This window comes from Sinocyclocheilus anshuiensis, unplaced genomic scaffold (genome assembly GCF_001515605.1).
Source record: "Sinocyclocheilus anshuiensis isolate Anshui unplaced genomic scaffold, SAMN03320099.WGS_v1.1 scaffold4, whole genome shotgun sequence".
Classification (NCBI taxonomy): domain Eukaryota; kingdom Metazoa; phylum Chordata; class Actinopteri; order Cypriniformes; family Cyprinidae; genus Sinocyclocheilus; species Sinocyclocheilus anshuiensis.
In genome coordinates this window covers 1,627,551-1,655,277 of record NW_015554075.1, presented here as the reverse complement: position 1 = coordinate 1,655,277, position 27,727 = coordinate 1,627,551, and the positions used below count along the sequence as shown (strand labels likewise).

The window sequence follows — 27,727 nt, the reverse complement described above, 5'->3', positions numbered from 1 at the left end:
TGTTCATGCCTAGTCAAGTCAAGTCAAGTCTGTTCATGTCAAGTCAAGTCTGTTCATGTCAAGTCAATTATGTTTGGATGTTTGGATCACTGTAAATAAAGCTGCACTTGGGTTCTTCACTACGCTCGCCTTCAGTGGATGATTTGTTACATTAACGAAATTAATGAAACAATAAAAACAACAAAAAACAATTAACCTGAAAATTAAGCATCAATCAATTCTTTATTTTGTATTAAAATATTATTATTAATAATAATAATAATACATTATTAATAATAAATAATTAATTACATTATTAATACATGATTAATATTATTATGTAATTTAAAAATAATTATTAAATACAATATTTTAAAAAGATATATATATTTTTTTGCCCTAAAAGAGCTCTGCACAGACTGCTATGGAAAATGGTGAACAGATCTTCACTGAGTTGATGCAGTCTATTGAAAGGAGGAGGTGTAAATTCAGAGATCTGATCAGAGATCAAGAGAGAGCTGCAGAGAGCATGTTGCAGACACTGGAGCAAGAAATCACGGAGCTCAAACAAAGAGATCATGAGCTTGAGATGCTTCTTAAGTCTGAAGATCATGTTCATGTTCTTCAGGTAAGCCTGATCCTAGTGCTGACTGTGAAAAATATAGCCCAAAAATGCTCAGAATGTGTCATTTGACAAATTGTTGTCTCTCTCTCTTTACAGAACTGTCATTCCTTCTCTTCTGGCCTTCCTGACCCACCCTTCACAATAGCTACACTCTCAGATTTTGGCAAGGTGAACGATTCAGTATCTGCTCTAAAGAAGAGGCTTGAAGATGTCTTTAAAGGGGAATGGCTCAGAATCTATCAAGCAGGTGAGGGGAAACACCCTAAGTTGATTTTTCCACCTTAGCAGTTTCTCTTTAGTGATTTGCAGATTGTGTAATTCTGCCTTTTTGTTAAATAATTTCCTTGTGATGTACACATGCTTTCCATTTTCTCTCCAGCAAGATCAATGAAGATCCTTCATTGCACAGTGCCCAAAATTAGATCAGAGTTCCTGCACCGTAAGTCAGTCTACTGCACTAATGCAAAGTGCTATCGATTTCATAATGTTGGATTCTATTTAAACATGGATTTCTTATTAAGCAACACAAACAATGTTGTTCCAATTTCCGAAAAGAAGCAATCACACCCATGCTGATATTCAGATCAACTTTGCATGAAACATTATGAATGTGATGGCTGTTGTTTTTACTGTTAAACTTTAACAGTTTAGGATATAAGAAGTAGTAATAAGAAGCTAAGAACATTTATTTTAGACCCAGTTACGTCTGTGTTCCAAATGAACCCTTTGTAAATTATTTGGTTGAGTGAATGATTAAATGATTCACTCATAACAATAGTAGTGTTTTGTTCCCTGAATGAATCTGTGTTTGAATGAGTCGGTTGAGTGAATGAATAAATGATTCACTTATAACAACAGTAATGTTTTGTTCCCTGAATGAATCTGTGTTTGAATGAGTCGGTTGAGTGAATGAATAAATGATTCACTTATAACAACAGTAATGTTTTGTTCCCTGAATGAATCTGTGTTTGAATGAGTCGGTTGAGTGAATGAATAAATGATTCACTTATAACAACAGTAATGTTTTGTTCCCTGAATGAATCTGTGTTTGAATGAGTCGGTTGAGTGAATGATTAAATGATTCACTCATGATGACAGTAACTTATTTCATTTCTAAATGAATCTGTGAATGTGAATGTTTTGATCAAATCGATAAAGACGTTCACTTGTCAACACATACTGGTGTAACAATGTAACCTTCAGAAAAAGTCACAAACTAACTGTTATACAATATTACTGTTCAAAAGTTTTTAAAAGGAGTCACTTATGCTCACCATGCAGGGCTGCATTTGTTTGATAAAAATACAGTATATTGTGGAAATATTATTACAATTAAAAGGAACTGTTGTATTTTAATACCTTTTAAAATGTATAGTTTTTTTATGGGATGACAAAACTAAATTTTCAGCAGCCATTATTTGAGGCTTCAGTGTCACATGATCCTTCAGAAATTATTCTAATATTCTGATTTGATGCTCAAGAAACATTTTTTTAATTTTACCAGTGATGAAAACAGTTATGTTGCTTAATTGTTTTATATGTAACAATGTAGAGTCGTACAGTCAGTAGACTGTCAATTTTGATCAAAATGCATCCATCCCTGCTGAATGACAGTATTAACTTCTATCCAAAAATAAATCTTACTGACCCCAAAGTTTTGAATGTTAATGTAGATGTTAGTGTTCTTCAAGTTCTCAGCTGATATGTATTTATTTAATCATGGCTCAAGATGAATACGATATGAATATGATACACCATGAATAAACATCCTTCCTTCATCTCTTATCCTCTATCCATTACTCAGATTCCTGCCCGCTGCAACTAAATCCTTTAACAGCCCACAAGGACCTTAGTTTGTCCAAGGGAAACAGAGAAGTGACCGTTCGGAGCCGAGTGCAGTCCTGTCCCGACCACCCGGAGCGCTTTGATTACTGGTGCCAGGTGCTGGGCACGGAGGGTCTGACAGGCTGCAGCTACTGGGAAGTGGAATGGAGTGGGATGGGAGTAAACATTGCAGTCGCATACAAAAACATTGCCAGGAAAGGGGAAAGCAGTGAAGCTCACTTCGGTCACAATGACAAATCCTGGAGTTTGTTCTGCTGCAGGAAAGGTTATGCTTTCTGGCACAATGGGATTGTCAGTAAGATCTCAGAGCCTGGCTCGTCAAAGATAGGCATTTATCTGGATCATAGGGCCGGGACACTAGCGTTTTACAGCATTGATGACTCAATGACCCTCCTCCACAGAGTTCACACCACATTCACACAGCCTCTCTACCCTGGCTTTGAGTTTTCATGCTATGACGCCTCAATCAAGTTGTGTCAGTTGGAGTAAGGGAAAAAGGGTAGGCCCATTTGGCATTGGTAATTAAAGAATGGGAAAAAGATTAAAGATATAAGATATAAAATATACAATACATTAGTAAAGAAATGAGAATAAAGAAATACAGTAATATTTGTAAAATTATAGTGGGTTTGCTTCTCCCACTGTTATTCTAGTATCACTGAGATACAAGATTTTGTTAATATTTTTAATTAGATTTTATTTTATATTCTCTGCATTCATGTTAATTTTAGTTAAAGTTTTAGTAACTTTGTTGTGTGTTTTCGTCATTTTTATTAGTTTTTGTTGTTTTTATGTCTACATAGTTTTTCAGAATTTTTATTTCAGTTTAAGTTTTAGTACATCAAGTTAAAGTAATTTAAAATACGAAATTTTGTGTGTGTGTGTGTGTGTATAGCCACAGATAAACTGAAAATCTCTAATAATAAAATCTCTAATAATATATAGTTTTTTTCAGTTAGCCAAACAATCCTGACACATTTATATCTTTGATAATCTCTTTCCATTTAAACTACACACACAGTCAATTGCTGTTATTTCTGTCTGTGGAATGTCCCTTGAGGTTAATATTGTGTGAATGCCCTTTACACTTTTTATTCTCTGTCAGCTCTGAAAAAAGAAATAAAAAAAACTGTAACAATCACAATAAAATACATTGTTTACCATTATATTTGCCTTTAAGAGACAACCTCATTTTTTCACAACCTAAAAAGTCCTTCCTTTGGTATTTGATGACATCTAGTTTGTAACAGTGCAAGTACGCTACGCAAATAAATGGTGAAGACAAAATAAAAGAAAGAGTGACCTCTGGTGGCTAAAAGTGTTAAAACCAAGCCTTCAGAGGAAAAGCAACAATAAAACTATTAAATACGTACTGTTCTCTAGTAGTTTTGTTGTTGCTTTTCCTCTGAAGGTGCAGTGGAGTACCAGATGATCAGAAATAAAAACGTGAACTATGAGCTAAACTGTTTAAAAATGACTGTAATACATTAACTAATCATTTAATTAATAATTTTTGCGTTAAGAGTGCCAAAATAAGTGGACTACCAGGGAAAGGCACTGTTAGGAGGCTGGATGAAGGACTTTGTGATTGAACAGTTGTTAAAATAAATAATATGCTATGAACATGTAAATGTAATATAGTTTATCTAAGCTCATAAGAGAGTGCACTGATAGACTGAATTAATTATGTCTGGGATAACCATGAGAGACTAACTTTGAGGAACAGATCCGGGTCCATACATAGGTTATAACCTCCCCAATGTGGTTTCAAACCATGTTACGCTACCAGCACCAGTTCAGGCTTAAAATATGCTGCTATTTGGCAGTGCACCAAGATGCAGTCCTGCTTATTTTGGAAACAACACAACATTCCCACAAGACATATTTTCACATAGTTACTGAGGTGATTCAAATTAATTAAACTGATTTACAACTGAGATGAAACTATTTGCTTGTCAGCTACAACTTGGGGTTATTAAATCCAGATTTTTTAATGGTCAGGTTCCATTGAATGCTGCCTTATATTTTTGCTAAATCTTTTGTTTATCTAAATCAAGCTCATTTTCAGCTCTCATTTGAACAGTCCCATGTCTGAACGCTTTACAACTACTGTAAATGAAATGTTCCTGATTTACCCTCTCACCCATTGCCCTCTCTTACTGAAACATTCAAAGTAAACTTGGCCACTGTTAAGCAACTAAATGGCGTAATAAGTCATGGGACTAAATGTATTTTACAAGACTTTATGAGAAGACTCTCACGTTGTAGACAGTTCTTGTGTCAGAACACACAAAAATGCCATTGTACATGGCAATACAATGTATGTATGTATAGCTTTAAAATGCTTAAACTACCTTTACCTTGTAAATAATGTTTCATGAGTAGGCTAATCGAGTATCTCGTACTTACCTTCATTCAGTCACTGTATCGAGGTGACGCAACCGTAGCATGCTTTTTTATGGTTGAAATGGAATAAGCAACAAGTATTGTTGTTGGCCCTTTATGTATTAAAAACACGAATGTAATAAAAATGTTAAGTGAAAACACACACTTTCCAGTAGGGGGCCGAGATCCTCATGTCTTCCAAATAGGCAAGTATACCATTTCATTTACACTTGTCAACCAATCACTTAATAGTCACTCACAATACGCCCACATTGTTTTCTGACAGTTCACTGTGATAACCTGCATTTAATTATTATAAAACTTTCTTAAATTCTGCCTTTACAAATGTTTAAATGTCTGAAAGGGCTGTAATATTTCCTGCGTGGGAGCAGGGGTGAAGTCACATTTAAACTACTTAGACACTGTGTACAAAGGACATGTTAAGTGATCCCACAAACAGATATCAAGTTAAAAATGAAGTCAGTTTCTCATAAAAGAGGGAATGAGGAAGAGCATGCGGTTTTAGATTATATTACCTGTTCATTAAATGACCAATTACCCCCATAAATGCACATATTAGTGGATCAAAACAGAAATAATATAATGATAATTTATTTTGCATACAGATTAAAAACGTTAGTTCCATTCAAATATGCAGTCAGGAAGCAGTAACAGTTACATACTTACATACAACTGTATGCCTGCCTTCTGGTTTACCACAGATTTACCACTTAAGTAGCACAGTCTTTATTATTATTGCCATATTTTAGCAATATACCATAATTCAAATAAAAATTATACATAAAAAGTTGATATGATATTAACTATACACTGATTCTCACTGGATTATTACTGAGAGGATGTTGTCATCCAGGTCGACTATCCATGTGTGACCCCATCTGAAAGGATCTTATATCCTCTCCAATGAATTCAGTCACTGTGGGAATGAGAAATTGTGGTAGAAATAATTTAATTGATTGATACAGATCAGTAAGACTCTCTAGTTAAAGGAATAATTCACACACAAAAAACGAAATTATTTAGCAAATCTCACAATGAAAATCCATTTTCATACCACACATTGTAATGTTGAGATGCCTAAATTCACTTGTAGCATTTAAAATAATTGTATTTGTTATTTTTGGTATTTAGATTTTTTAGACAAAATAATTATATATAATATTAAATAATTATTTGATATTATTATACTACCAGTCAAAAGCTTTGGAGTCAGTAAGATTTTTTATGTTTTTTTAAAAAGTCTCTCATGCTCACCAAGGTTGCATTTATTTGATCAAAAATACAGTAAAAACTGTAATACAGTAAAATATTATTATAATTTAAAATAACTCTTATTCTCTGATGAATAGATTTGAAAAACATTTTTTGTAACATTATAAATAATTTTTATAATGAAAAAAAAAACATTTCTTAAAATAAATTTAGAACAAATTTAGAACAGATTTTAGTTTGTGTTTTATTTTTTTAGACAAACTAGTACAGAATTTTAATACGAGCAATTTATTGGTTATCGGCCATAACATGAAAATAATTATTGGCTTATCATTCAGAATTTTAATGTTGGTGCATGACATATACAGTCAATCATACCCACCTTCCTCTAGTGTGATATGCTGCATGGGTGTGGGGCCCGAGAAGTCCGGGGGTCCCTCCAGCTTCAGACAAGGGCCTGTGTCTCTTTCAGAGGGACGCATCTGGTGCTCCCAGCTCTCATATTGGCTGTACGGAGGTGGGCACAGGTCCTGATAGTGGCTAGTGTTTGACGGAGGCGAGGAGCACATCTCTTGGGGGCAAGGACAGTGTGGATATGGGGAGTGAGAGAGTGGAGGAAGGGGCGAGGTGGAGATGGGACTGCTTGCAGGGAATGGGCTGAGAGAGCAAGAGTGTGAGGGAGAAGGTGAGGAGGAAAGATAGGGAGAGTCAAGCCACGGAGAGGGAGACGGGGAGGGGGAAAGAGGTTGTGAGGTTCTTGGGTACATGGGAGGAAGAAGCTCTGTGAAGCCCAGCTCTAGGCTCTCAAAGCTGGGATGCCTTTCGGTCAGGGCACCTCGACCTCCACCGTCCTCGGGGACCTCCGGTTTGTGGCAGTAGTCCTCCTGGTAGCCATGCGAGGAGTAAGGGTACTCATTGGGATATGGAGGCAGGTGGAAAGACATGCTTCTGTCATCTGCGGATAGGTCTGAACTCATGTCGACAGTGCTGCCGCTCCCCATGGGGGAAAGCGTCACCCCTTCCAGGGGCAAGATGGAGGGACGGGACAGCAGCGGATCTTCTTCTTTAAACATGACTAGAAAATGTAAGATGTATGACTTAACATCACAGATGTACCATGACATGAAAACAATCATATTGTATACATTTAAATGAAATGTGACAAGATATATTACCTAATATAAAATTTTAAATTATTTTAATTAATAGTTTTATATTTAATTATGTAATATTAAATAATTATTTTATAATTATTACACTACCATTAAAAAGTCTGGGATCGGTAAGATTTTTAAATATATTTAAAATAATCTCTTATGCTCATCAGGGCTGCATTTATTTTATTAAAAGAAATACAGTAAAAACTAATATAATATTGTAAAATATTATTACAATTTAAAAGAACTGTTTTGATTTTAATAGACATTTTAATAACGTCTTCAGTGTGATCCTTCAGAAATTGTTCTATTATGATGCTTCTGTGCTCAAGAAACATTTCTTATTATCAACGTTGAAAACAGTTGTGCTGTTTAATATTTTTGTAGAAACTGATGCAGTTTTTTCTGGATTCTTTGATGAATAGAAAGTTCAAAAGAACTGCATTTATTTGAAATAGAAATCTTGTGTAATATTATACCTTATATATAGTAATATCTTTACTTTCACTTTTGATCAATTTAATACATCTTTAAAGAATAAAAATAATTTATTAAGAGACATAAGAGGAAAAAAATGGTAAAACTACTCTTCTGTGATGCTATTTGGAACATTTTATTGGAGATCAAAGCAGCATATGATGCTTGGGCTGAAAGTGCCTTTAGATTATGAAAGAAAATCTGTTCTTTATTACACACAACATGCAAAAGACATATTTTGCATTTCTTGTCAACAGCACAGATAAATACCATGTGCAGAGGGATACTCCCAAGTAAAGCATAGCTAATGACCATCTGTGTAACACTCACTGGGCAGATATTTAAAGCAGTGCGTGCTGCTCCTCTTCCTCTTCCCATTGGACACGTACAGGCAGACAGACACTGGGTGGTTCAGTGAAAGATCGTTATAGGCTGGCACTCGTACACACAGCAAATTCTGCACCATAAGAAAATACAGACATAATTAGTTCATTTATTTTCAAGTTACACACAGTGTAGTTTTCATAGATACGATTTATGGTTAATTTACCTCATTGCTTTTGTCCCTGTCCACATGTGCCTCCTCCTCCCACTGGACTTTGCCATCTACAAAAAATAAGTAATAAATACAACATACAACACTGGTTCTGTGATATAATGTCAGTTCCTTCCTTTGCACTACATTTTTCCAAATTTTTAAAATGTTTTTGAAAGAAGTCTCTTATGCTCACAAAGGTGCATTTATTTAATTAAAAATACAGTAAATACACAAAAAAAACTTTAATATTGTGAAATATTATTCAATTTCTTGAAATAACTCTTTTCCATTTTAATATATTTTAAAATGTACAGTAATTTATTCCTGTGATGGTAAAGGTGAATTTACTCTAGCCATTACTCCAGTCTTCAGTGTCACATGATCCTTCAAAAATTATTCTAATATGCTGATTTGGTACATTTCTTAATATTATCAATGTTGAAAACAGTTGCACTACTTAATAATTTTTGTGAAAATCGTAATTATATTTTTTCCCAGACTCCTTGAGGAATAGAAAGTTCAAAAGAACAGCTTTTCTGGTATTGTGCATGAATGCAGGCCTACTACAATACCTGATCCTCTCTCCATAAAGAAAACTCTGGAGGTGGGTAGAAAGTTGGTCCCACCTAGAAGTAGTTCCTCGCCTCCCTCTGTTGAACAGGAAGTAAGACTGATAGACTCCACTACAGGAAGCTCCTGTGCAGAGCGCTGTGCTGCAGGCAGAAATTTAAGCTTAAATTTGAGTGTAGATCACAAGTGTATAAAACACGAAAAATTACACGTAGGAGCTGTAGTTAAACGGCATAATTGTGATTTGCCACACTCACAGCATTCAATGGGTAAAGAGGCCACCTGCAGGGCTAAGACTCGTCCTGGAGGGACGATGGGTGGAGACAGAGGAAGGTGTGTACGGAACACCAAACGCACTCGAGTGTTCTTTCTCCCTACATCTGTCTCTCCTTTCCGGAGTTCAATGTCAGAGTTCCTCAGCTTTAGAATACCTGCACAGTCAATGCTGAGAGGGAGACACAGGAATTCACGTATGATCACTTACTGAGGTGTCTATGACAAACAATCAGGGCTCAGGAGTCTTACAGGGCAGTCATGCTGTTCTCTGGGTTGAGTGGGATGTCCAGGAGTTTAGTGCCAGCCTGGATGCTCTCCTGACTAGCTGTGCCTACCATCTTCCCTGTTACTCTGTGTGGAGAGAAGTATTTCTCATGTGAAGCCACGGATCTACCAAAAACACTTTTGTTTAATACTTTGAAAAGTCATGCGAGAGTTTTACCTGTGTATTTGATAAAAAGGATGAGGACGTATTGATCTGTCATCAGCAGTTCCTACAAACACCTGTAAGGAAAGTGGCTGCCTTTCAGTGTAACCCACCAGCTGGACAACAGAGAGAAAAGAGCAAAAAAATGAACATCAATTCAATTAAAGAAAAGTAATTTCAGTGTTTTCTCATTTCTCTTTTTAAACAGTGGCTGTTTCCAAATATGTGAAAGTCCACAGAGATCATGCCTTTTGTACTGATTTATTTATTTGACATATTTTTTAATTTATTGTTTATTTTACTACAGACCAACAAACAATCTAAAATTCGAATTCATTAATACAAGTAAGTAATACAGCAAGTCACACAATTGACCCTTCGCAGGGAGTTTGACTGGTGATCTGACATTCTGTCCGACAAACAAACCAGACAGGAGAGTAAATTAACATTGGTGGATTTTTAAAAAATCGACGTCAGTTTAAAATAAGATACCTTCTGATGTTCATTCATTTTTATTTTGTGCTATAACTAGTAAAGATGAAGAGATGATCAGTTCACGTGGCGCTTGAACTGAGGCACTACAGCGATCTGTCATGACACATTAACGGGCCACAAAACGGTATTTATTGTTTGAATTTCTTACAAAATTACAAAATTTGAAAGCTGAGAATTTGTTTCATAACAAACGTAACGGTTTCAGTTTCCTCTTTGCTGCGCGATGTATTTTCCACTGTGTGAGAACATGAGAGCACTATGGCTTGTCGGATATAGCAACAGTAACTAAAGGGGGCGGGTCTTTGAAGTAACAGCACCTACTGTACAGGACTGTACATTATAGCTTATGAGCGTCACCTTCACTACTGGATGGCCTCCAGGTGATGCCTTTACTGCTCCTCGACTTCCTTCAGTTTCATAATGTGCACGATGGTGTGGTCTGGGCTGTACCTCTATGCGCAATTCATACTGGTCAAACTGTGAAGGCAGCGGCCAGTCAAGTGGCGGCAGTGCATTAGATCTGGAGCAGGATTAAGGAAGCAGAGACAATGTGAGGTTTGAAGTCAAAGATCAACATTATTCTGATTTAAATCAGAATCTAAAACTCAAATAGTTTAGTGAGCAAAACAGCATGCTTCATTCCATTATTAGTGTTTCAAACTGTAGTATGCTACATTTTTATCACATGACCTCAGAATACTGCATGTTTAATTCAGAAAATATCATCTTGGAAATAAAAATGGTTATTTTCTGTAAAAATGTCACAACTTTTGACAGTCTTATCAAATAATTAGTATACACACACACACACACACATATATATATAATACATTTAAAGCATACATATATTTAAAGTTTAAATTAATACATTTTAACTTTATTTAATTAATTAAAAGTGTAATGAAGTCATATGACCTCATATGAGTATGTATCATACTGCTCTTGAAATTTTTGCATTCTTTTGCACATACTATTTTCCTGCTGTTTTAATTGTTAGGCATTATTCAGTGCATAATTCACATTATGAAATAAGAAGTTGTGTGCAAACCTAAAGAGAGGACTGTGAGCGCTGGCCCTGGTTCTGCCCCAGCCCAGAGCAGGAGGCACAGACAGGTAGTCCATCCCTATTGTGGGGGGCTCCCTTCTCAGCTGAGCAACCTCTGGGAGGGGGCAGGGAGAGGTCTGAATGGGGGTCAGCTCTGGTTCGATGTCTCTTGATGACATCTGGATTGTGCACACCCATAAACACAAGATGGTCATATGACAGAATATGAATGAATTCTTCATTTGATTACCAAGAATGGACTGTCAGTGAGTTTAACAGCCATATTTCAAAAGGATCACCTGTTCCAGAGAGGTCTTCCTGGTCTTCTGTGGGATGTTGAGCTCACAGCTTGCTGGAGCCTGAGACTGAGCCGAGGTTTCTCCCATGTCCGGGAGGGAGGAGAGATCCTCAGAGTAGCTGCTTCTGCGGGAGGTGCTGGGGGAGGCCAGTGGGGAGTTCCTGCGCTTTTTGCCCCCAGGAGACGTGGGGCGTGAGGAGGGCGATAGGCAGAAGTGGGCAGCAGCTTCGTTGAGCTCATCCTCCTCCACCAGGAGAGAATCACAGCTGGAAGCTGGACTCAGCCATCCACGAGATGAGGAACTGGAAGCAGGGCTGGGGCTGGGACTGAGGGAACCTGCCCCTGTCATGACGTCACGGTAAGAATCCAGCAGGGGCAGGTATAGGCGCTCCCTGTCCCAGCCACCCCCGCCATCCCAGTAACTTCCCCCCGCTGGACCTGAGTCATCTTCAGGGGAGATAGTGGTGATCTGGATGCTGGGGCACTCAAGCACTCTAGACTCTGATACCTAAAACAGAAAAAGAAGAGGGTGTGATATCACTGTGGGCTAAAAAATAAAATAATTGTGCACAGCAGCACTGCAACATAACTAATGAATCTACAGCATGACTGAAACACACAGCAGTGTTTTTATGAATGAAAGATTCTTGTCAGAGTTCTTTTTAGCGAATCAAAAACATACAGCACAATCATTGTAGTCTGACAGCTGAACGAAACTCGTCAGTCCGTTGGTCAGTTGTTTTAGTGAATCAAAAAAAAGCAACACAACCAGTGTAATCTGAATGCTGACGATATGATTCTTATGAATCGGTTATTTTTAGTAAATCAAACATATAAATCTTACAACTATCTGTAAATTTTAAATCAGTATAGTTACTGACTGGTGATTCATATGCAGTGTTATTTATTTATCTAATAATATAGAATTTATTAATATTTTGAATTAGCTTTTATTTTTAATTCTAATGTTTTAGTTAACAATATTGTTCATTTGACAATGTGTAGTGTAATATTAGTTAAGAATCAGATTTTTCTTCTCAGAAGTGCAAGTTTATATAGAATTGAGAAGATTAACTCGCTCACATGCCATTATGACATTTTTAATTTTATTAATAAATATTCGTGATTATGGGATTGCATTTATGCTGTCTCTAAAACGTGAACATCAATAAAAAAACGTCACACATCTTTTGCAATAACTGTTTTAAATGTACTCATTATTTTAATAAATAAAAAAGAATAATTGTAACTTTTCATATCACTTGGCAATGGACTTGCATTTCTTTTTTCCAAATACTTTTTCCATAGAAAGTCATTATATTTTTTAATGATTCCACACTCTATTGGAGACCCTGTTTACTTCTGTATTTTTGAGTGAAACAAGACATTCAAAGAGAAAGGACTTGATCTCAGCCTTTACAATGAGATTACAAAGACAATCATGTTTTTCTTTGGAATAATTTACAGGTGAATGATGCACTATATGGCCAAAAACACGTATTAAATAAATATGGTCGCTTTTGGTTTGATTTTGGTTGACTTTAAATGCTAAAGGATACTTAAATTTAATTGAACTCTAACATTTATTTGCAGCCCTTATGTGCCAAAACAAAATATGCACAACAGCTCATGGCAACCGATTCTGTTCACAATAAACATTACTGGGCAACAAAAACGAACTCCTGAAATTAAAACCAGACCTCTGGATTTACAGTTTTTCTCAACTGATTTGACACATTTCTCCAAACTCAGGTCACTGTTCTCAAAACAGTTAACACAGTGATCTGAATACTTTGTAATTGTCCTAAACAGATTGAACGGTTTCATTCATTCATACACATTACAAATCATGCAAATAATTTTCTCAAAACTCTGAAATGTTTTCACAATAGTTAATACAACCAACCAATACTTTTACACAAATCACAAACTTTTATGTACCATTTGTCCAAACACAACAAACAAAACTCTGTAATTTGTCATTCTATTAAATTAATATGGTGTATTTTCGATTGGCTCTAAACTGACAACTATTCGGTTAATCATACACTCAACACACGAAATGCCATTTTCCTAATCGTTTACACATTTATCACAATTGCTTCAGAGTAATAATAAAAGGGAAAGTATACAAAGAGCAAGAACGAATATGCAAAAAAATAAAAAAATAAAGTAAAAATAAAATAAATGAAGGGGGGGGGTAAAGAAAGAGGTGTAAGTCTATAAGGTGGTGGAGTGGGTAGAGAAAGGGGTGTAATGAGAGAGAAGATGAAGAGTGTAACAGGTAGAAAGAGGTGAGCAGAGAGGAGGATGTGAGAAAAGAAGGAAAGGGAGAAGAGATTTACTATGATTGCTGATAGTACAGATTTTTAGTCCTTCTGGGACAACTTCTGTTATTGACTGTAAATGTCCAAACATTTTTCAGAATTTAAGTTTGAGATCATTCAGGTGGACAATCAAGATTATTTTGAATGGATCAGGAGCATTGCTGACATGGTGGTCCAGAACAACACCACCAGCCACAAAGGAAGAGGTCTTTGGAGATGTTGAGACAGGAGCCTGTCAAGCATGGATTCAACCTTCTTACATTTTTTCTCCTATGATGCAAGCGCAGCAAATATGTAGTCTAGATAAAATGCAATGAAATTCTCTTCCAGATGCAAATGAAAGGCAAGATCAATAATTCAGGATAATTTATGTATACAGCAAACACACACACACACACACACACACACACACACACGTGTATATACAATGGTGGCTAAAATGATTAGAACACTAGTATTTTCACCAGCTAAAAAAGTCATATATATATATATATATATATATATCCACCACTGTGCTGTGAAATTGTATATACAGTGGTGGCCAAAATTATTAGAACACTAGTATTTTCACCAGCTAAAAAAAATAATATATATATCCACCACTGTCCTGTAAAAGACTGATCTGTAGTTTTCAGAAAAGTTTGTTTGCAGTTCTTGCTGCTAAAGGTGGCATGAACAGATTTTAAGTTTAAAGGGGCAATTAGTTTTTTCTCATGGGTGACAGCAGGTGTTGGATAACAATTTTTATTTTGTTTAGATATACACAATATATAAAACAAAACTCCCTGTTGAAGAATTAAAATAAACATGTATTTTCATTAGCATATTTGTGCATCTACAGCTGAAGGTGTTTTAAAATCAATAGAGAACTCACCTATAGATTTGATGCTAATATTTACTTTTAATAAATGCATTACTAGAAAAAATTGCATTGCTTCATTTTGTAGTAAAGTTAAACTGTTTGGTTAAGATAATTTTGTGTTTGGATGGCTGTGCTAATTGTTTTGAGAACAAGTACACTGCATTGGAGAAAAGTGTCAAATCGAGTGAGAAAAACTGTATCTCACCATAATTAATCACAATGTATAACATGATCTTTTTATCAGGATGTTCTAGAAATCTACAATTTAGGCAAATGTGCCTCCCACCTGTATTGATCTTGCTGGCAGACTCTCATAAGTCCCACTGAACTCCCTGACGAAGGCCCGTCTGGGGGGTGGGGAATGCATCCCAGCCCTGCGACCGGCTGGCGGTGGGATACTCACGGGTTGGCCAGCCAGTGCGGAAGTCAAGTGGGTATCTGTGACAAAAAAAAAAAAAAAAAGATTATTGTACATGGCAAATCACAAGCTTTCCAAGCTTATGCATATGGGATAAACAATTGCTGAAACATGAGACACGAGGCCTCTCATTGGAAAATCATAACACAGGGAAGCCTTTGTGGAGATGTCATTTATTATTTCCACAAGCACACACAGACTTGTTTACCTCAGAAAACGTCCACACGGTTTTCCAAATGGGGTGATTTCTGAAATCTCAATTCTCAAAACTACAATCTGCCACACCAAAACATTAGCATAGCATAATGTTTCTACAAAAAACCTGGCGTAACTCTAAACACATTAACAAAAATCCAGTAACTTTATTTAATTTTTATTCTTATTTTATTAACTTTTTTCATGAGGATTTTTTAGCTCACTCATTTGCTTCACATTCCTTCTTGCTCTAATACCAAATATGCACATTTTAATGAAAAACATAATTATGAATATTATAATTAGTCAATGTCAAATGATTAATCGTGATTTAATCGCATCCAAAATAAACGTTTTTGTTTACATACAGTATGTATGTGTACTGTGTATATTTATTATGTATATATAAATACACACACATGCACGTATATATTTCAGAAAAATATGTTTTTATATATTAAATGTATTTATTTATAATATAAATTATATGAATATAAATATAGACATGTAAATACATGTAAATATTTAAAAATATATATACTGTATGTGTGTGTATTTATAAATATACACAGAGCACACACATATATTATGCAAACAAAAACTTTTATTTAGGATGCGATTAATCGAGATTAATCATTTGACAGCAATAATTATAATTATAATAATATTTTAACCCAACATATATTCATAAAACATAATTAAGTTAATTATTCATTTAGTTAATACGTGTTAATACATTCCTTACAGTGAGTCACAATATTTAGCTGATAGAATATTACAGATATTATAAAAGCTACTTTAAAATCAACGTTTCACTGGAAAAGGCCCACGTTTGCCGTCACCGCTCTAGTGTTGTGGTAAACTATGGTACCATGGTATATGTTTGAAGGGCAATTCTAAAGTAGTTCAGAACCTACACAGCAAGTTCTAATTCCTAAATTTGTTGATATGATAAAGGGCACAAGTAAGTAAATAATTAAGTATGACAACACTTAAGAACATAGTAAACATCTGAAGAAAGCACTTGTGGTAAAAGGCAGCAAAGTGATGCAGTGTGAACAGAAACCTGAAGTGCATGTTTCTACAACTTCACACCAGAATGAAGGCGGAGGGTGGGTGTACAACAGAATGTGTGCCAGGAGGGGAAAACAGGGCAGAGAAAAGGAGGGAATATTGGAGGGAGGTATCCAAATGCATGCTCAGTAAACAGAGATTGAGGGTTTGGGTCCAGATGGCAGCTGTTAACTCTGCTCACACGCACAGCTGATTAAAAACACATTGCGCTGTGCTCCACACTTACCCATAAACACACGCACACTTCAGCAGATAAAACTTAGTTACATGGGCAGTGAGTCAGACTACATGAACATGTAAGCATTCCTTAGAGACATTAAAAATTGTGCCTCTTTAGACATTCAAAGTAAAGACATTCAAAGTCTCCTAAAACAGATATAAGAAGGATGTCCAAGATGAGATAAAAGATGAAATCCTTCAAAAAGCAAGCTCAAAACACAAGATCAACTTCTTTGAATTTATATCAGTTTCATATATTTTTTAAAAACATTTCTACAAAAATCTAATAACTACAAAAATGCCAAATGGTGTAACTATCATCAGGCAAAAAATACTCAAATATTTTCTTTCCACCTTAAATAAACTAGTGTCCACAACTATTTTAATAATAATTCAAACATATTTGTCAATGTAAAAAAAAAAAGACCCATTAATATAGAGAGGTGTCCTTAAGATTTCTCAGAAATCATTCCTTATTATTAAAGGTGAAAATGTGTAATTTTTAAATCAACTTAATAACCTATACACACCATGAATGTCCTTTCTGTTTATGGTTTTTTAGTCACGTGACAACAAAATGGCTTCAATTGCTGATTTGCGAGATACATTTTTTATGTTAATAATATTTTAAAGCAAAATTGCTTAACTGCACACTTTAAAGAAATAATAATAATAATGAGCCAAAATATGCCAGCTTAAAAAAATCTTTAAAATATCAGAAATTACTTTTAATTCAGAAACTGAAAAAGTTGCTTTTTGTCTGAATCGCATGAAAAAAACATTGTCGTCACGTCGTTGACCAATTTATTATAAATTTGTAAAATATATTTATATTCATTTATAATGTGCATATTCTGTAGGATTCTGATATAATTAATGAAACGCTAATTATTTATCCAAAGCTACTTGTTATAAATACAGCGCCCTAAAGCAAACTGACTGCTCAAGGGGACAACAGTGATAAATTATGTTACGCTTCGCGGTTTTTAGACCTAGAACATCGGTTTCCAGCCCAGACCTACGAGCACCATCCCTGTATGCATATCTTCTCCACTCTTTCCATCTTTCCTCGGACCGCTCATACCGGCTGGCTCACGGTGCGTCTGGCCGCTGTCGGTGTCTTCTGGGCCGCAGCGGCTCTGGCGCGGCGGATCCTCCTCGAACACGAGCTTGAACTCGAACTCTCCCTCCTCCCATCCCGAGCCCGGCGCGGCCCCCATCTCTCAATCCGAGAAAAGTACGACCGAGCCCGGCTACAGATATATCACTGACCCTCTCTCACTTCTCAGTATCGGCTCCGTTTAAAACTCATGGGAGTCATACAGCTTCTCCAGAATGTCACTTTGCACGATCCGCTTTCTCCTTCGTGCGCCTTCCTTTTATTATACTTAAGAATTAAACGTTATCCTCAAGTTTAAGTATCACAGTTGCATGGATCATTTTCTTATCTCCGCATCGCTTTTGCAGTTTATCAGCTGCTCATCTCTTTCTTTAACTTTTTTTCTTCCCAGTAGATTCGCTTGCGATTTCCGTGACAGTCTGTTATTATAACTTCATCTCACGAACTTCCATCGTTCAGAACCGGCCATGTTCACAGCCTCAAGTCCCACATACGTTCACGTTCAATAACAAATATCCGTTGAATTTAAATTCATACCATAACTCCTCCGCTGCCATAGAACAAAAAAGTTATATCAAGTTCTTTTTCGTTCTTTACCCTTAATTACCTTTGGGCGGGTTCTTCAGTACCGTTACTCTCTCCCTATTGGCTGTCTGACCTGTCAATCAACAGACCCCCTCTTTCTTAGCTTTACGTACATGCCCGCTTTTGCTGCAAAGTGTGTTGATTGGCCAGTGAGCACAACTACATATTTTAGAGTGAAGTATAACTTTATGATACCCACAAGAATCTATTCCAACACACATTTTTTAAAGCAGAAACACTTTCTCTTCTGTCCAATAGAGAATTCCCTGGACAGGCACCAGTGAAAGCCTTGTCTGGCAAACAGGTTCTGAGAAAAACATATTTCATTCGTTTTCCACATGCTTAAGACAGTGGCTATTTTTGTTTCAGACAAGACACTGATGCTGAAGGCTGATCCATCAGTGACGCCATAACGACAGTCATTCCCTTTCTCTCTTCCCATCATACTTTTCCCCTACTTTGTCCCTCCCCTTCCTTCTCCCCAACTCTTTATCCCAGTTCTCCCTCCTTTCCCTCCCCCTGTAAGATCTGTTTCTCATTATCCTCTGTAGTCTGCACTCTGTCTGAGACGGGAGATGAAAAACTTAAATAAACATGCTCTCTCTCTCTCTCTTTCTCCTCCTCTCTGACAATTCTCACAATAATTATCTTTTGTCTTATTTTAAAGCTCGTCTCGTGTTTGATGCTTGGAAGTGAGCTTTCCATGGCATCCGTTGTTTGATAAAGTTGATTCACAAAGGCATCCGTCAGGCATTCATCAGTGCTGGAATTACATTCCCATTTCATTTAGTGATGTGAATAGCCATAATTCTGGAAGAGAATAGAACACATAAAGAATATGAACCTTTTTGAAATTGGATCTCATGGTCTTAAGCACAGGGCTTGATTATGAGGCTGCACATTTCATCAAGTTATAAAAATATCAGAGTATCTACAGTTATGCGTGAGCTTCTCATCAGCAGCAATCTGTGCTGTCTTTATATACACTAGACCAGTGTTTCCCAACCTTTTTTTAGTCGCGGCACGAGACCAATTTATATGACAGATTTTAATGTAGGCTTTTATACATATGTAAACATTGTTTAATTACCATTATAGCTTAAACTATCTCACAAATTTTTGCTCACTCAGTGTTTTTTTAATCTTACAGTGGGGTAATTTTGCTGCAGTAGCACGACTGCTTTTTTGAACATTTTAGCAATTTAAAAATATTAAAAAAGGATTTTTTACACGGCACCCCTGCTCTGGACAGACGGCACCCCAGGGTGTCGCGGCACCCCGATTGGGAAACACTGCACTAGACCAAAATCACATTTATGGAAGAATCCCATTTGGAGCATGGATAGAATGTGTAATATTTTTAATAATGGACACTGATAGACATGATGACTCATGCAGTGAGTTTGTGTGTGAAAATACAATTCCCTATTCACTGACATCCTTTTACTATATATACTGTAAAAAACAAAGGTTCTAATGCCATATAAGAACTATTCTGCATTCCTCAAAGAATCTTTCAGTGAACAGTTTTTAGTCTGAAGTCTGAACAACATTTGAACCTTATAAAGCCTATACTAACTGTATCAGATTTGGTGTGTACATTTCTAAAGCCTCTAAGTTAGCATCATGATTAAAACTTGTACACAATCTTCAACATGCCTTCTGTCATGTGATCGGTAGTTCATAAGTTTTCAGAAAGTAAAAGGCCTTTTAGTATAATTCTAAATGTCCTACACGTCTTTTTGCTGTGAAATCTTTACTGATTTTTGTGAAGCAACAGTAAGAAGAACTTTTCTATTGTTAGTAATATTTCATTATATATATATTTATCTTATTTTTCATGTTAAAATGTGAGAATCAAATATGATACATCGAGCATATTTTAAGGAACATTTATTTGTATCTCTTAGTAATAATTGTATTGCATGTTTGGATCTTTTAGCCCCCACAAATAAAACTACAGAGCTTTGATCAGAAAACTAAGCATTTAAATATAATCTTACTAAGACATATTACTGGGACATATAGGGGCTTCTGAATAAAAAGTGACTTTTTTCACTTAAGCTTCATATTCATCTATATGAGCAATAAAATATGATGTATCAAATATGATATTTAACAAAAAATACATATGCAAAAGTCAATTTTTTAAAACCATTTTTCTGACTATTATTTCATATTTCAATCTTTACAGGGTTAATAATTTAAAGAATCTTTTTAAAGCGATGGAACATGGATGGAATCATAATGCCAATAAAAATAGTGCTGAAAGTGCCATATAGCACACAATTTCTTGGATGAACCTGACTCTTGTGTCCTTCTCTGCCCTTCTATTTAAAACTCTTCTGAGAACCAAGAGAATAATGTACATTACAAATAAGTATGGCTTCAAAAGACATGGAATAATGAAGATGAGTTATGAACCAGTTTTATGATACTTTTATCCTTTAATTTAGGAGCCTAACAGTACCCATCCCTATTCATTATACAGAAAAAAACATTCTTCAAAGTTTCTCCTGCTGTGTTCCACAGAGGAAAGAAAGTCATTATGGAACATGATGGTGAGTAAATGATGCTTGAATTTTCAACTATTCCTTACATAAACCGAGAAAGTTGTATAGTAATCTATGATAGAGATCTATCAGATAAGTTGGTAAGAGCATGTAGAAGAAACCTGGGTGTGTGCAGAAGTGTGGAACTGTGTCATACACCACACCTTGTAGCCTGCAGGTTAGAAAAAAGAAACTTGTAATTTTGTTCAAGGAAAAAGACATAGAGAAATTGGTGTGTTGAAATATTGAAATATTAGGGAGGAGGAAGGATGGGGGGGGGTGGAGTAAATATGAACATGAATCTAGTAGTTTAGAGACAGAAAGAAGCAGTTGGATATTTATAAGTGTGCTTGATTGCTATAGTAGCCCATATAAAATTGAGATTTTCTGTGAGATCACCGAAAAAACAAGAACTTACGAAATTTTGACGAAACTATTTTAAAGTTTATCTGAGACAGTGGAAAGAAAAAGAGAGACCAACTTGGAGACCACACAACCTAACCAGCTCCATCTGGTCACTTCAGGGGGAACACGGTTCAGCCATTCGGATCTAATCAAGTGTATTGGTGAGTTACAAGAAACGCTCTTTGTTTTTGTTCTTTTTTTGTTCCTTTGTTTGTCTCTTTCATCATTTCCCAGTTGTCTAATTTTAATAAACCCATCCTTACAGAAATACATGACAGTCTTTCCACTTATTTCTCATAATCAGCCCATTTTTCCATCTCCCACTCTCTGTGATCACTCTCTGTTGATGCAACTGTGTCCAGTTTCTCAATTTCAAACATCTTTGAGGCTCTGAGGTCGGCATTGTGCGTAATCAGGGATGACTTTTGTGACAGCATTGCAGACTGGACAATCTTATCTTTTTGCATACTGATTACAATACTGATTCACTACAACCTGTTCACTATGGTTCAGTTGTGACTACCGTACTTTATCTGTTTCTTTCAATTCCTTGCTTTATTTGTGGTCTTTTAACTTAACTTTAATATTTAATGTTTATTCTTTAATATGGTATTTTTTTCTTGACAATTGCTGTGATAAAATAAACTGATAGCACTTTAGTATAGGGACCAATTCTCACTATTAACTAGTTGCTTATTAGCATGCCTATTGTCAACGTATTGGCTGTTTATTAGCATTTTTAGGGTAGTCGTGGCCTAATGGTTCGAGAGTAACCCAAAGGTTGCGGGTTCGAGTCTTGGTACCGGCAGGGATTGTAGGTAGGGGGAGTGAATGTCCAGTGCTCTCTCCACCCTCAGTACCATGACTGAGGTGAGACCCTTGAGCAAGGCACTGAACCCCCAACTGCTACCCGGGCGCCGCAGCATTGGCTGCCCACTGCTCTGGGTGTGCACTTGGATGGGTTAAATGCAGAGCACAAATTCCAAGTATGGGACACCATACTTGGCCACAGGTCCTGTCCTGTCCTGTGCTGTCCTGTCCTGTCCTGTCCTGTCCTGTCCTTTCCTTTCCTTTCCTTTCCTTTCTGCATGACCATATTCTATAGATCCCTAATCCTAAACTTAACAACTACCTTACTAACTATTAATAAGCTGCAATTTAGGAGTTTATTGAGGCAAAAGTCCTAGTTAATGGTTTGTTAATGGCGAGAATTGGACTTTAAAATAAAATGTGACAAATGATCTTAATAAAATTGGAAGTAAAATTAGTTTCTTTCCAGATGAGGGTGAGTGTGAGGATGTGATCAGTGATATTACAGCAGCAGAGGCATTCCAAGTAGTTGAGCTCAAGATCACTCAGCAAGTTGTAGCACGTTGTTTTTCTTTTTCTTTTCACTGATGGGAGATTACTGGTGAAATATTTACATGGTTGCTGAGAGCCCATCCTTGATACTGGCTCACACTTTATTTGCCTCTGAAGGAAATATTATAAAAGGAAAGTTCACTGTAAAAATTATATTTATATTATTGGAGAATGTTTTACAAGAAAATACTACTTCAGTCTTCATTTCAGTACTTTGACAAAATTTCATAACTTAATGTGTAACTCACCATTTCTATAAAGGGGTCCTATTATGCTCTTTTACAAAGTCTTGATTTTGATTTGGGGGTGTACTAGAACAGGCTCTCATACTAGGTTGTTCGAAAAACACATTCTTTTTCACATATTTTACATTATTACAACACCTCTCTCCTCAGTCTGGCATGAAATACGAAGGGTGCTGTGATTGGTTATCTGGGCCAGTGTGTGTTGTGATTGGCAGCACTCGGCGCCTGGTCGGGAAATGTTACGTCCCTTACCATAGCCACCTGCGAGCTTCAGTGTAAATATTGTGTCAAAATCAAATCATTTTGAGCGCGATTTAAACCCGGGTTATTGTAACCACTCTAATTTCGTCTGCCTTGGGAAAGCTAGCGTGTCTCCGACATAGTGATAACACTTGTTGCCTTCTCTAGTGCAGCTCAACCAGGTCTCGTCCCATTCGTCGATATTTGTGATATCACAAATCCCGGAAAATATGCGTTGTAGTCCAAACGAGTCGTTCGTTGTAGTTTTTGAAAAGTGATTTCTGTTAAATAAAATATCTCCTTTTGAAGTGGACTTTGAGCTTTGTAACTTTGCAGAACTTTTTTATGCTCAAACAGCAACATTACAGACTAACTAAAGTTGAAAAAGTGAAAAAGCACAATAGGACCCCTTTATTTGTGAAATTATTCAGTTTATCCTATTTTCCCTATTTACTTTCAGTGAAAAGTTAATCCTACAGCAGTTTTTGATTCAGTATATAAAAAATTAACAGGTGACATGACTTCCCTACTGAAAAAATTAAATTAAATTGAATTAAATTATTCATTCATCCATCCATCCATTCAGGGTTAGGGATATAAAAGCATTTTACATCAGCTTCAAATAACGTTGCTTTCTGATTCCACCAGTTTTTCTGACGCCTTCCTGATAATGGGATCAGATAATGGGACTAGCTCCTTGGAGAACGTGACAAACAGTAACAGCATTGTGAGTAACAATATCTCTGTTACCTTTGGGGCCCTCATCCTCAGCATCGTCTTCCTCCTGGGTGTTCCTGGCAACCTCTTCATTATCTGGAGCATCCTGGCACGTGCCCGCAAACGTTCTGTCACTACCCTGCTCATCCTCAACCTGGCTTGTGCAGACGGTTGTCTGATGTGTCTGACGATTTTCTTTATAATATACCTAGCCAAGCAGAACTGGATATTTGGAACGGTCATGTGCAAGCTGCTTTTTTACTTGTGCAATACAAACATGTATGCTTCTATTATGATCATTACACTGATGAGTCTACACAGACTAGTGGCAGTGATGTGGCCCATATACTTGACTGCCTGCACTCGTAGACGGACAGTATTACTTGTGCTTGGGGGCCTGTGGATTGTCGTATTTCTTTTGGCACTTCCTGCTTTAATATTCAGACGAACAGAGAAGAATTACAATGGGAAGGAACGCACTGTGTGTGCAACTCATCACCAGCATGTGAGTATCCACAGCATGTGAGTGCCTTTGCTCCACTAATACTTGAGAGTAACACTGTATATCAAACTACTCAGCATTATACTTCATATATCTCATATCATACCACAGACTTGCCCTTGTTTCGTATAATGCAGCTTTAAAAAAAAAATAAAAAAAAAATCAAGGTATAAATTATTTAGGTATTTTAAAAATATATATTTTTATTAACCATTTCAATTCCTATGTCCACAATGTAATTATTATTTTTATTAATAGCAAAATGTTTTATTAAAGAATATAGTTTTATAGCTTATAATTATTAATATACTGACAGCCCCAGTTTCTGTTATTAAAAATATCATAATTAAATACTTAAGTAATAATTATAGCTTATATAAGAGGACTTTGAATATTGTGTTGTACAGCTGGGGGCCTTTAAGTCAAAAAGGCTGAGATCCAGTAATATAAACACAATTGGCACCAACTTGTGTTCAGTTATCAATTATATTGAAAACGGCTTCAGGAGACTTCAATATTAATATTACTGTACTACAGGGGTGTCCAAACTCAGTCCTGGAGGGCCACTGTCCTGCAGAGTTGAAATTCTGGCCTAAACTCTGCAGGACAGTGGTTCTCCAGGAGCAGGATTGGACATCCCTGCTGTACTATAATATTCAATAGTAGGCTATTACTATAACAGTACAAACGGTTTATTTTCTGATAATGAACGGCTGACTGTGCACTATCTCTTACACAACTCCATAATTCATACATAATTGTCTTTTATGAACAGGGAGTATTTCAATACACACTTGAAACAGTGGTGGGCTTCCTGGTGCCATATGTGATCATAGTCAGCAGTTATGGGTGTATCCTTCGCCGCCTCAGACAGACCATGTTCAAGAGAAGGATACAGAGTGAGAACCTTATTCAAGCCATTATTGTGACGTTCTGCATTTTTTGGCTTCCTTACCACTGTATTAATATAGTGCAAGTAAGTCGTTTTTATTTCAATCTCTTTGGTAATCTTTTTCCAAATTTTCCTAAGCAAAATGTATGAATTACCATTTGTCTTCTGATCAGGTAGCAGCAGCTCTTACATCAGATGGATCACTCAAAAAGAGGCGAGTTGAAGATTTTAAAGTATGGTCCACAGATATTTCACCAACAGAACAGAACCATTGTGACCACTTTCTCTGTCTATCCCCAGACTGGATAACATCTGGCAGTCCAGCCGTGTGGTTACGTCCGCTTTGGCTTTTATCAGTAGTTGTGCCAATCCTGTCCTCTACACCTTTGCTGGACGCTCCTACATCAAAGCTGACGGCTTGGCATTCATGGCCAGACTCTTTGAGGGCACTGTCCTGGACTATGGTGCACAGAGAAGCCGTCAGAACAGAGATGTCATCAAGCTCTAAACCTCATTGGAGCACAGACAGAAAAATGAATCTTGGACAATAAATTGGATTCTTTTGCATCAGTTTGTATTGTGACCGATACTGTTGGGAATAAACAGGTCAACAATTTCAACCAAAGGGAAAGCAGCCTAAAGACCTGTTTTTTTTTTTATTTGATTTAACGCCATAAATGAGCTATATGCAGCTTGCTTTCATTTTGAATTAGCCTTCAAGTTTACAAACTGCTGATACAGAATTACCCCCATTTGAAGACTGCATTGCCGTTATACATTCATTGGAATAACCATGGTAAATCCAGACTTGCATTCTGTGTATATAGAAAATCTTTGCATTACCTCTTGTGAATTTGTACAAAGATTGCATTAATACTTAAAACACCAGTGTATACATTTACATGTTTTAGTCATATTGTGAATTCACTTTTTGAAAGTACAAACTCATGCAGGAATCACACCTTTATGGTCTTGTTGGAAATATTTAAAACAATTAAATTTGGTTTAAAAACAGTTTATGCATAAAGCTACTAAAGTAGTCACACACACATGAAATGAAACACCCAATCTCTTTTTATAGCGGACTTTAAAATTCATTGCTTGTACACGATCCACACCATGAATCAGCCATGTATTTTAAAATGAGAATTTATTGTAGCAGTTTCAAATCATTACATCACTGACTGACAGTATATTGCTGGCATCTTTCTGAGTTCCAAGGATAGCAAGCACATGGACATACTATACTACAAGTTACAATTATATACTATAGTTTTCTACGAAATAATTGGGTTTTTAAAATAAAGGTCAGTGGACTTCATTAAAATCCATAGAAGTCAGTCTGGTCACATGAAGGAAATGCCTATTAAAAAAAAAAAAAAAAAAAAAAAAAAAAGGAAAATGTGATTAATAAAAAAAAGATATTAAATAAGGGGGGCTTTCACAGTCTGAACTTTGTATCAGAAAAAAAAAAGACTACCTTGCTCAACACTTTACTGCTTTCAGTCGACAAGGTACCTGCAGAATATTAGTGGAGATTAGAACAAACATACTAAACCGGGGTTAGTTTTCACCTCTGAGCAGGTTTTTAAAATCAGAGCATGTTAATAATCACTGGCTATCAGAAACACGGACTTACATGCAACTCATCACTTCGGCAAAAGACACTTGCTTGCACGAGACACAAGAATTTGCACTCACCTCATATCCATAAATGCGGGTGCCTGTAAAAAGTAAACGAACATCGCATATTACAAAAAAACCCGAACGTTTAGACATAACTGGGGTTTGGTTTCACCGTTTAACACTTTAATCGGAGCATGCTAATAATCACTGGCTATCAGAAACACGGATTATCATGCAATTCACCACCTCAGCGGGAGGCACGCGAGATTTGAACTCACCTCATGTCCATAAACAAGGGTTCCTGTAAACAAACAGAAATGCTGCATATTAGAATGAATTCCGAGTGAAACCAAAACATCACATGGCTGCATTCCGCAACTTTAACCAGTCAGTGCAGTAGGTTTGTAATCATCCGATTCAGGTGAAACACGGACTGCAAAAATCATCATGTCTGGGCTGAGCAGCGGCGGACTCGATGCAGGCTAAACCGCTACAGTAATGATACAGTCGGGCTTAACACGAGGCATCTGGATGTAGTTAGTAAAGCAGATGCACCTGCCAATTCGGCAAGCAACAAACCTTCTCTCAATTAAAATCACACATTAGCTTTCAGTATTCCTGTGAAATATGAATGTTATGAACTTACAGAGTACAATCCAATGGGCCCGTCACATCGATATGATTGGGAAAACGCCTCGATTCCATCTATATTTTACAAACGGTCCAAAAAAACCGGCAGCAGGCTAAATGCTTACATTTACAATATATGTAGGTTAAAACGATATAAATGGGCAATTAAATGAGTGTTTTAAGTATTAACAAAATAAAAAAGGGCATTCAACCCCATTACTTCGATGACAACACACAAATGTTACTACTTTATTGAACGTCGCCAGCAGAAAGGACGTTACTCGTGCAAGAGGTCGTATTTATCGCCTAATCAACCACGTGTTTCTACAGGAAAAAAGCGCTTCCGGTTGCGGCACCCCACCCCCACAAATTATTATTAAATGGATCAAAGTGAACTCATTAAATT

The 27,727-nt window shown here is 36.4% G+C and overlaps 3 protein-coding genes and 1 long non-coding RNA gene across 6 annotated transcripts in view; 2 read left to right on the top strand and 2 right to left on the bottom strand.

Moving 5' to 3' along the window:
• Positions 1–2,977, top strand: part of LOC107668987 (tripartite motif-containing protein 16-like) — an 8,079-nt gene extending 5,102 nt beyond the window's left edge. Inside the window, exons 3-6 of the mRNA XM_016461071.1 lie at positions 386–607; positions 701–851; positions 984–1,043; positions 2,409–2,977. Coding sequence (XP_016316557.1) covers positions 386–607; positions 701–851; positions 984–1,043; positions 2,409–2,938 — 963 coding nt within the window. The 3' untranslated portion in view covers positions 2,939–2,977. The remainder of the gene's footprint in view (positions 1–385; positions 608–700; positions 852–983; positions 1,044–2,408) is intronic.
• Positions 2,978–5,441: 2,464 nt separating this feature from the next.
• Positions 5,442–18,115, bottom strand: LOC107668995 (nuclear factor of activated T-cells, cytoplasmic 4-like). 2 transcript variants are annotated; one of them, XM_016461082.1, is made up of 13 exons: positions 17,530–18,115; positions 14,826–14,977; positions 11,352–11,858; positions 11,056–11,231; positions 10,365–10,527; positions 9,528–9,628; positions 9,335–9,436; positions 9,067–9,254; positions 8,812–8,952; positions 8,252–8,307; positions 8,032–8,158; positions 6,450–7,142; positions 5,442–5,771 (listed from the first exon to the last, which is right to left on the bottom strand). In XM_016461082.1, exons 1-13 carry the CDS (start codon positions 17,663–17,665, stop codon positions 5,701–5,703), a joined length of 2,613 nt encoding a protein of 870 aa, XP_016316568.1. In that variant the 5' UTR covers positions 17,666–18,115; the 3' UTR covers positions 5,442–5,700. The 2 variants fall into 2 exon arrangements, with proteins under 2 accessions (XP_016316568.1, XP_016316569.1); XM_016461083.1 differs by having other exon boundaries at positions 9,528–9,589.
• Positions 18,116–20,992: 2,877 nt separating this feature from the next.
• Positions 20,993–26,485, top strand: LOC107668991 (leukotriene B4 receptor 1-like). Of its 2 annotated transcripts, XM_016461078.1 has the most exons (5): positions 20,993–21,268; positions 23,603–24,176; positions 24,949–25,149; positions 25,239–25,279; positions 25,366–26,485. In XM_016461078.1, exons 2-5 carry the CDS (start codon positions 23,625–23,627, stop codon positions 25,571–25,573), a joined length of 1,002 nt encoding a protein of 333 aa, XP_016316564.1. In that variant the 5' UTR covers positions 20,993–21,268; positions 23,603–23,624; the 3' UTR covers positions 25,574–26,485. The 2 variants fall into 2 exon arrangements, with proteins under 2 accessions (XP_016316564.1, XP_016316563.1); XM_016461077.1 differs by having other exon boundaries at positions 25,239–26,485.
• LOC107668992 (uncharacterized) lies at positions 26,199–27,615 on the bottom strand. Its single transcript, XR_001631938.1, has 5 exons — positions 27,338–27,615; positions 26,970–26,992; positions 26,767–26,789; positions 26,546–26,583; positions 26,199–26,428 (listed from the first exon to the last, which is right to left on the bottom strand). It is a non-coding gene; the product is annotated as an uncharacterized LOC107668992 (long non-coding RNA).
• Between the last annotated feature and the right edge of the window lie 112 nt (positions 27,616–27,727).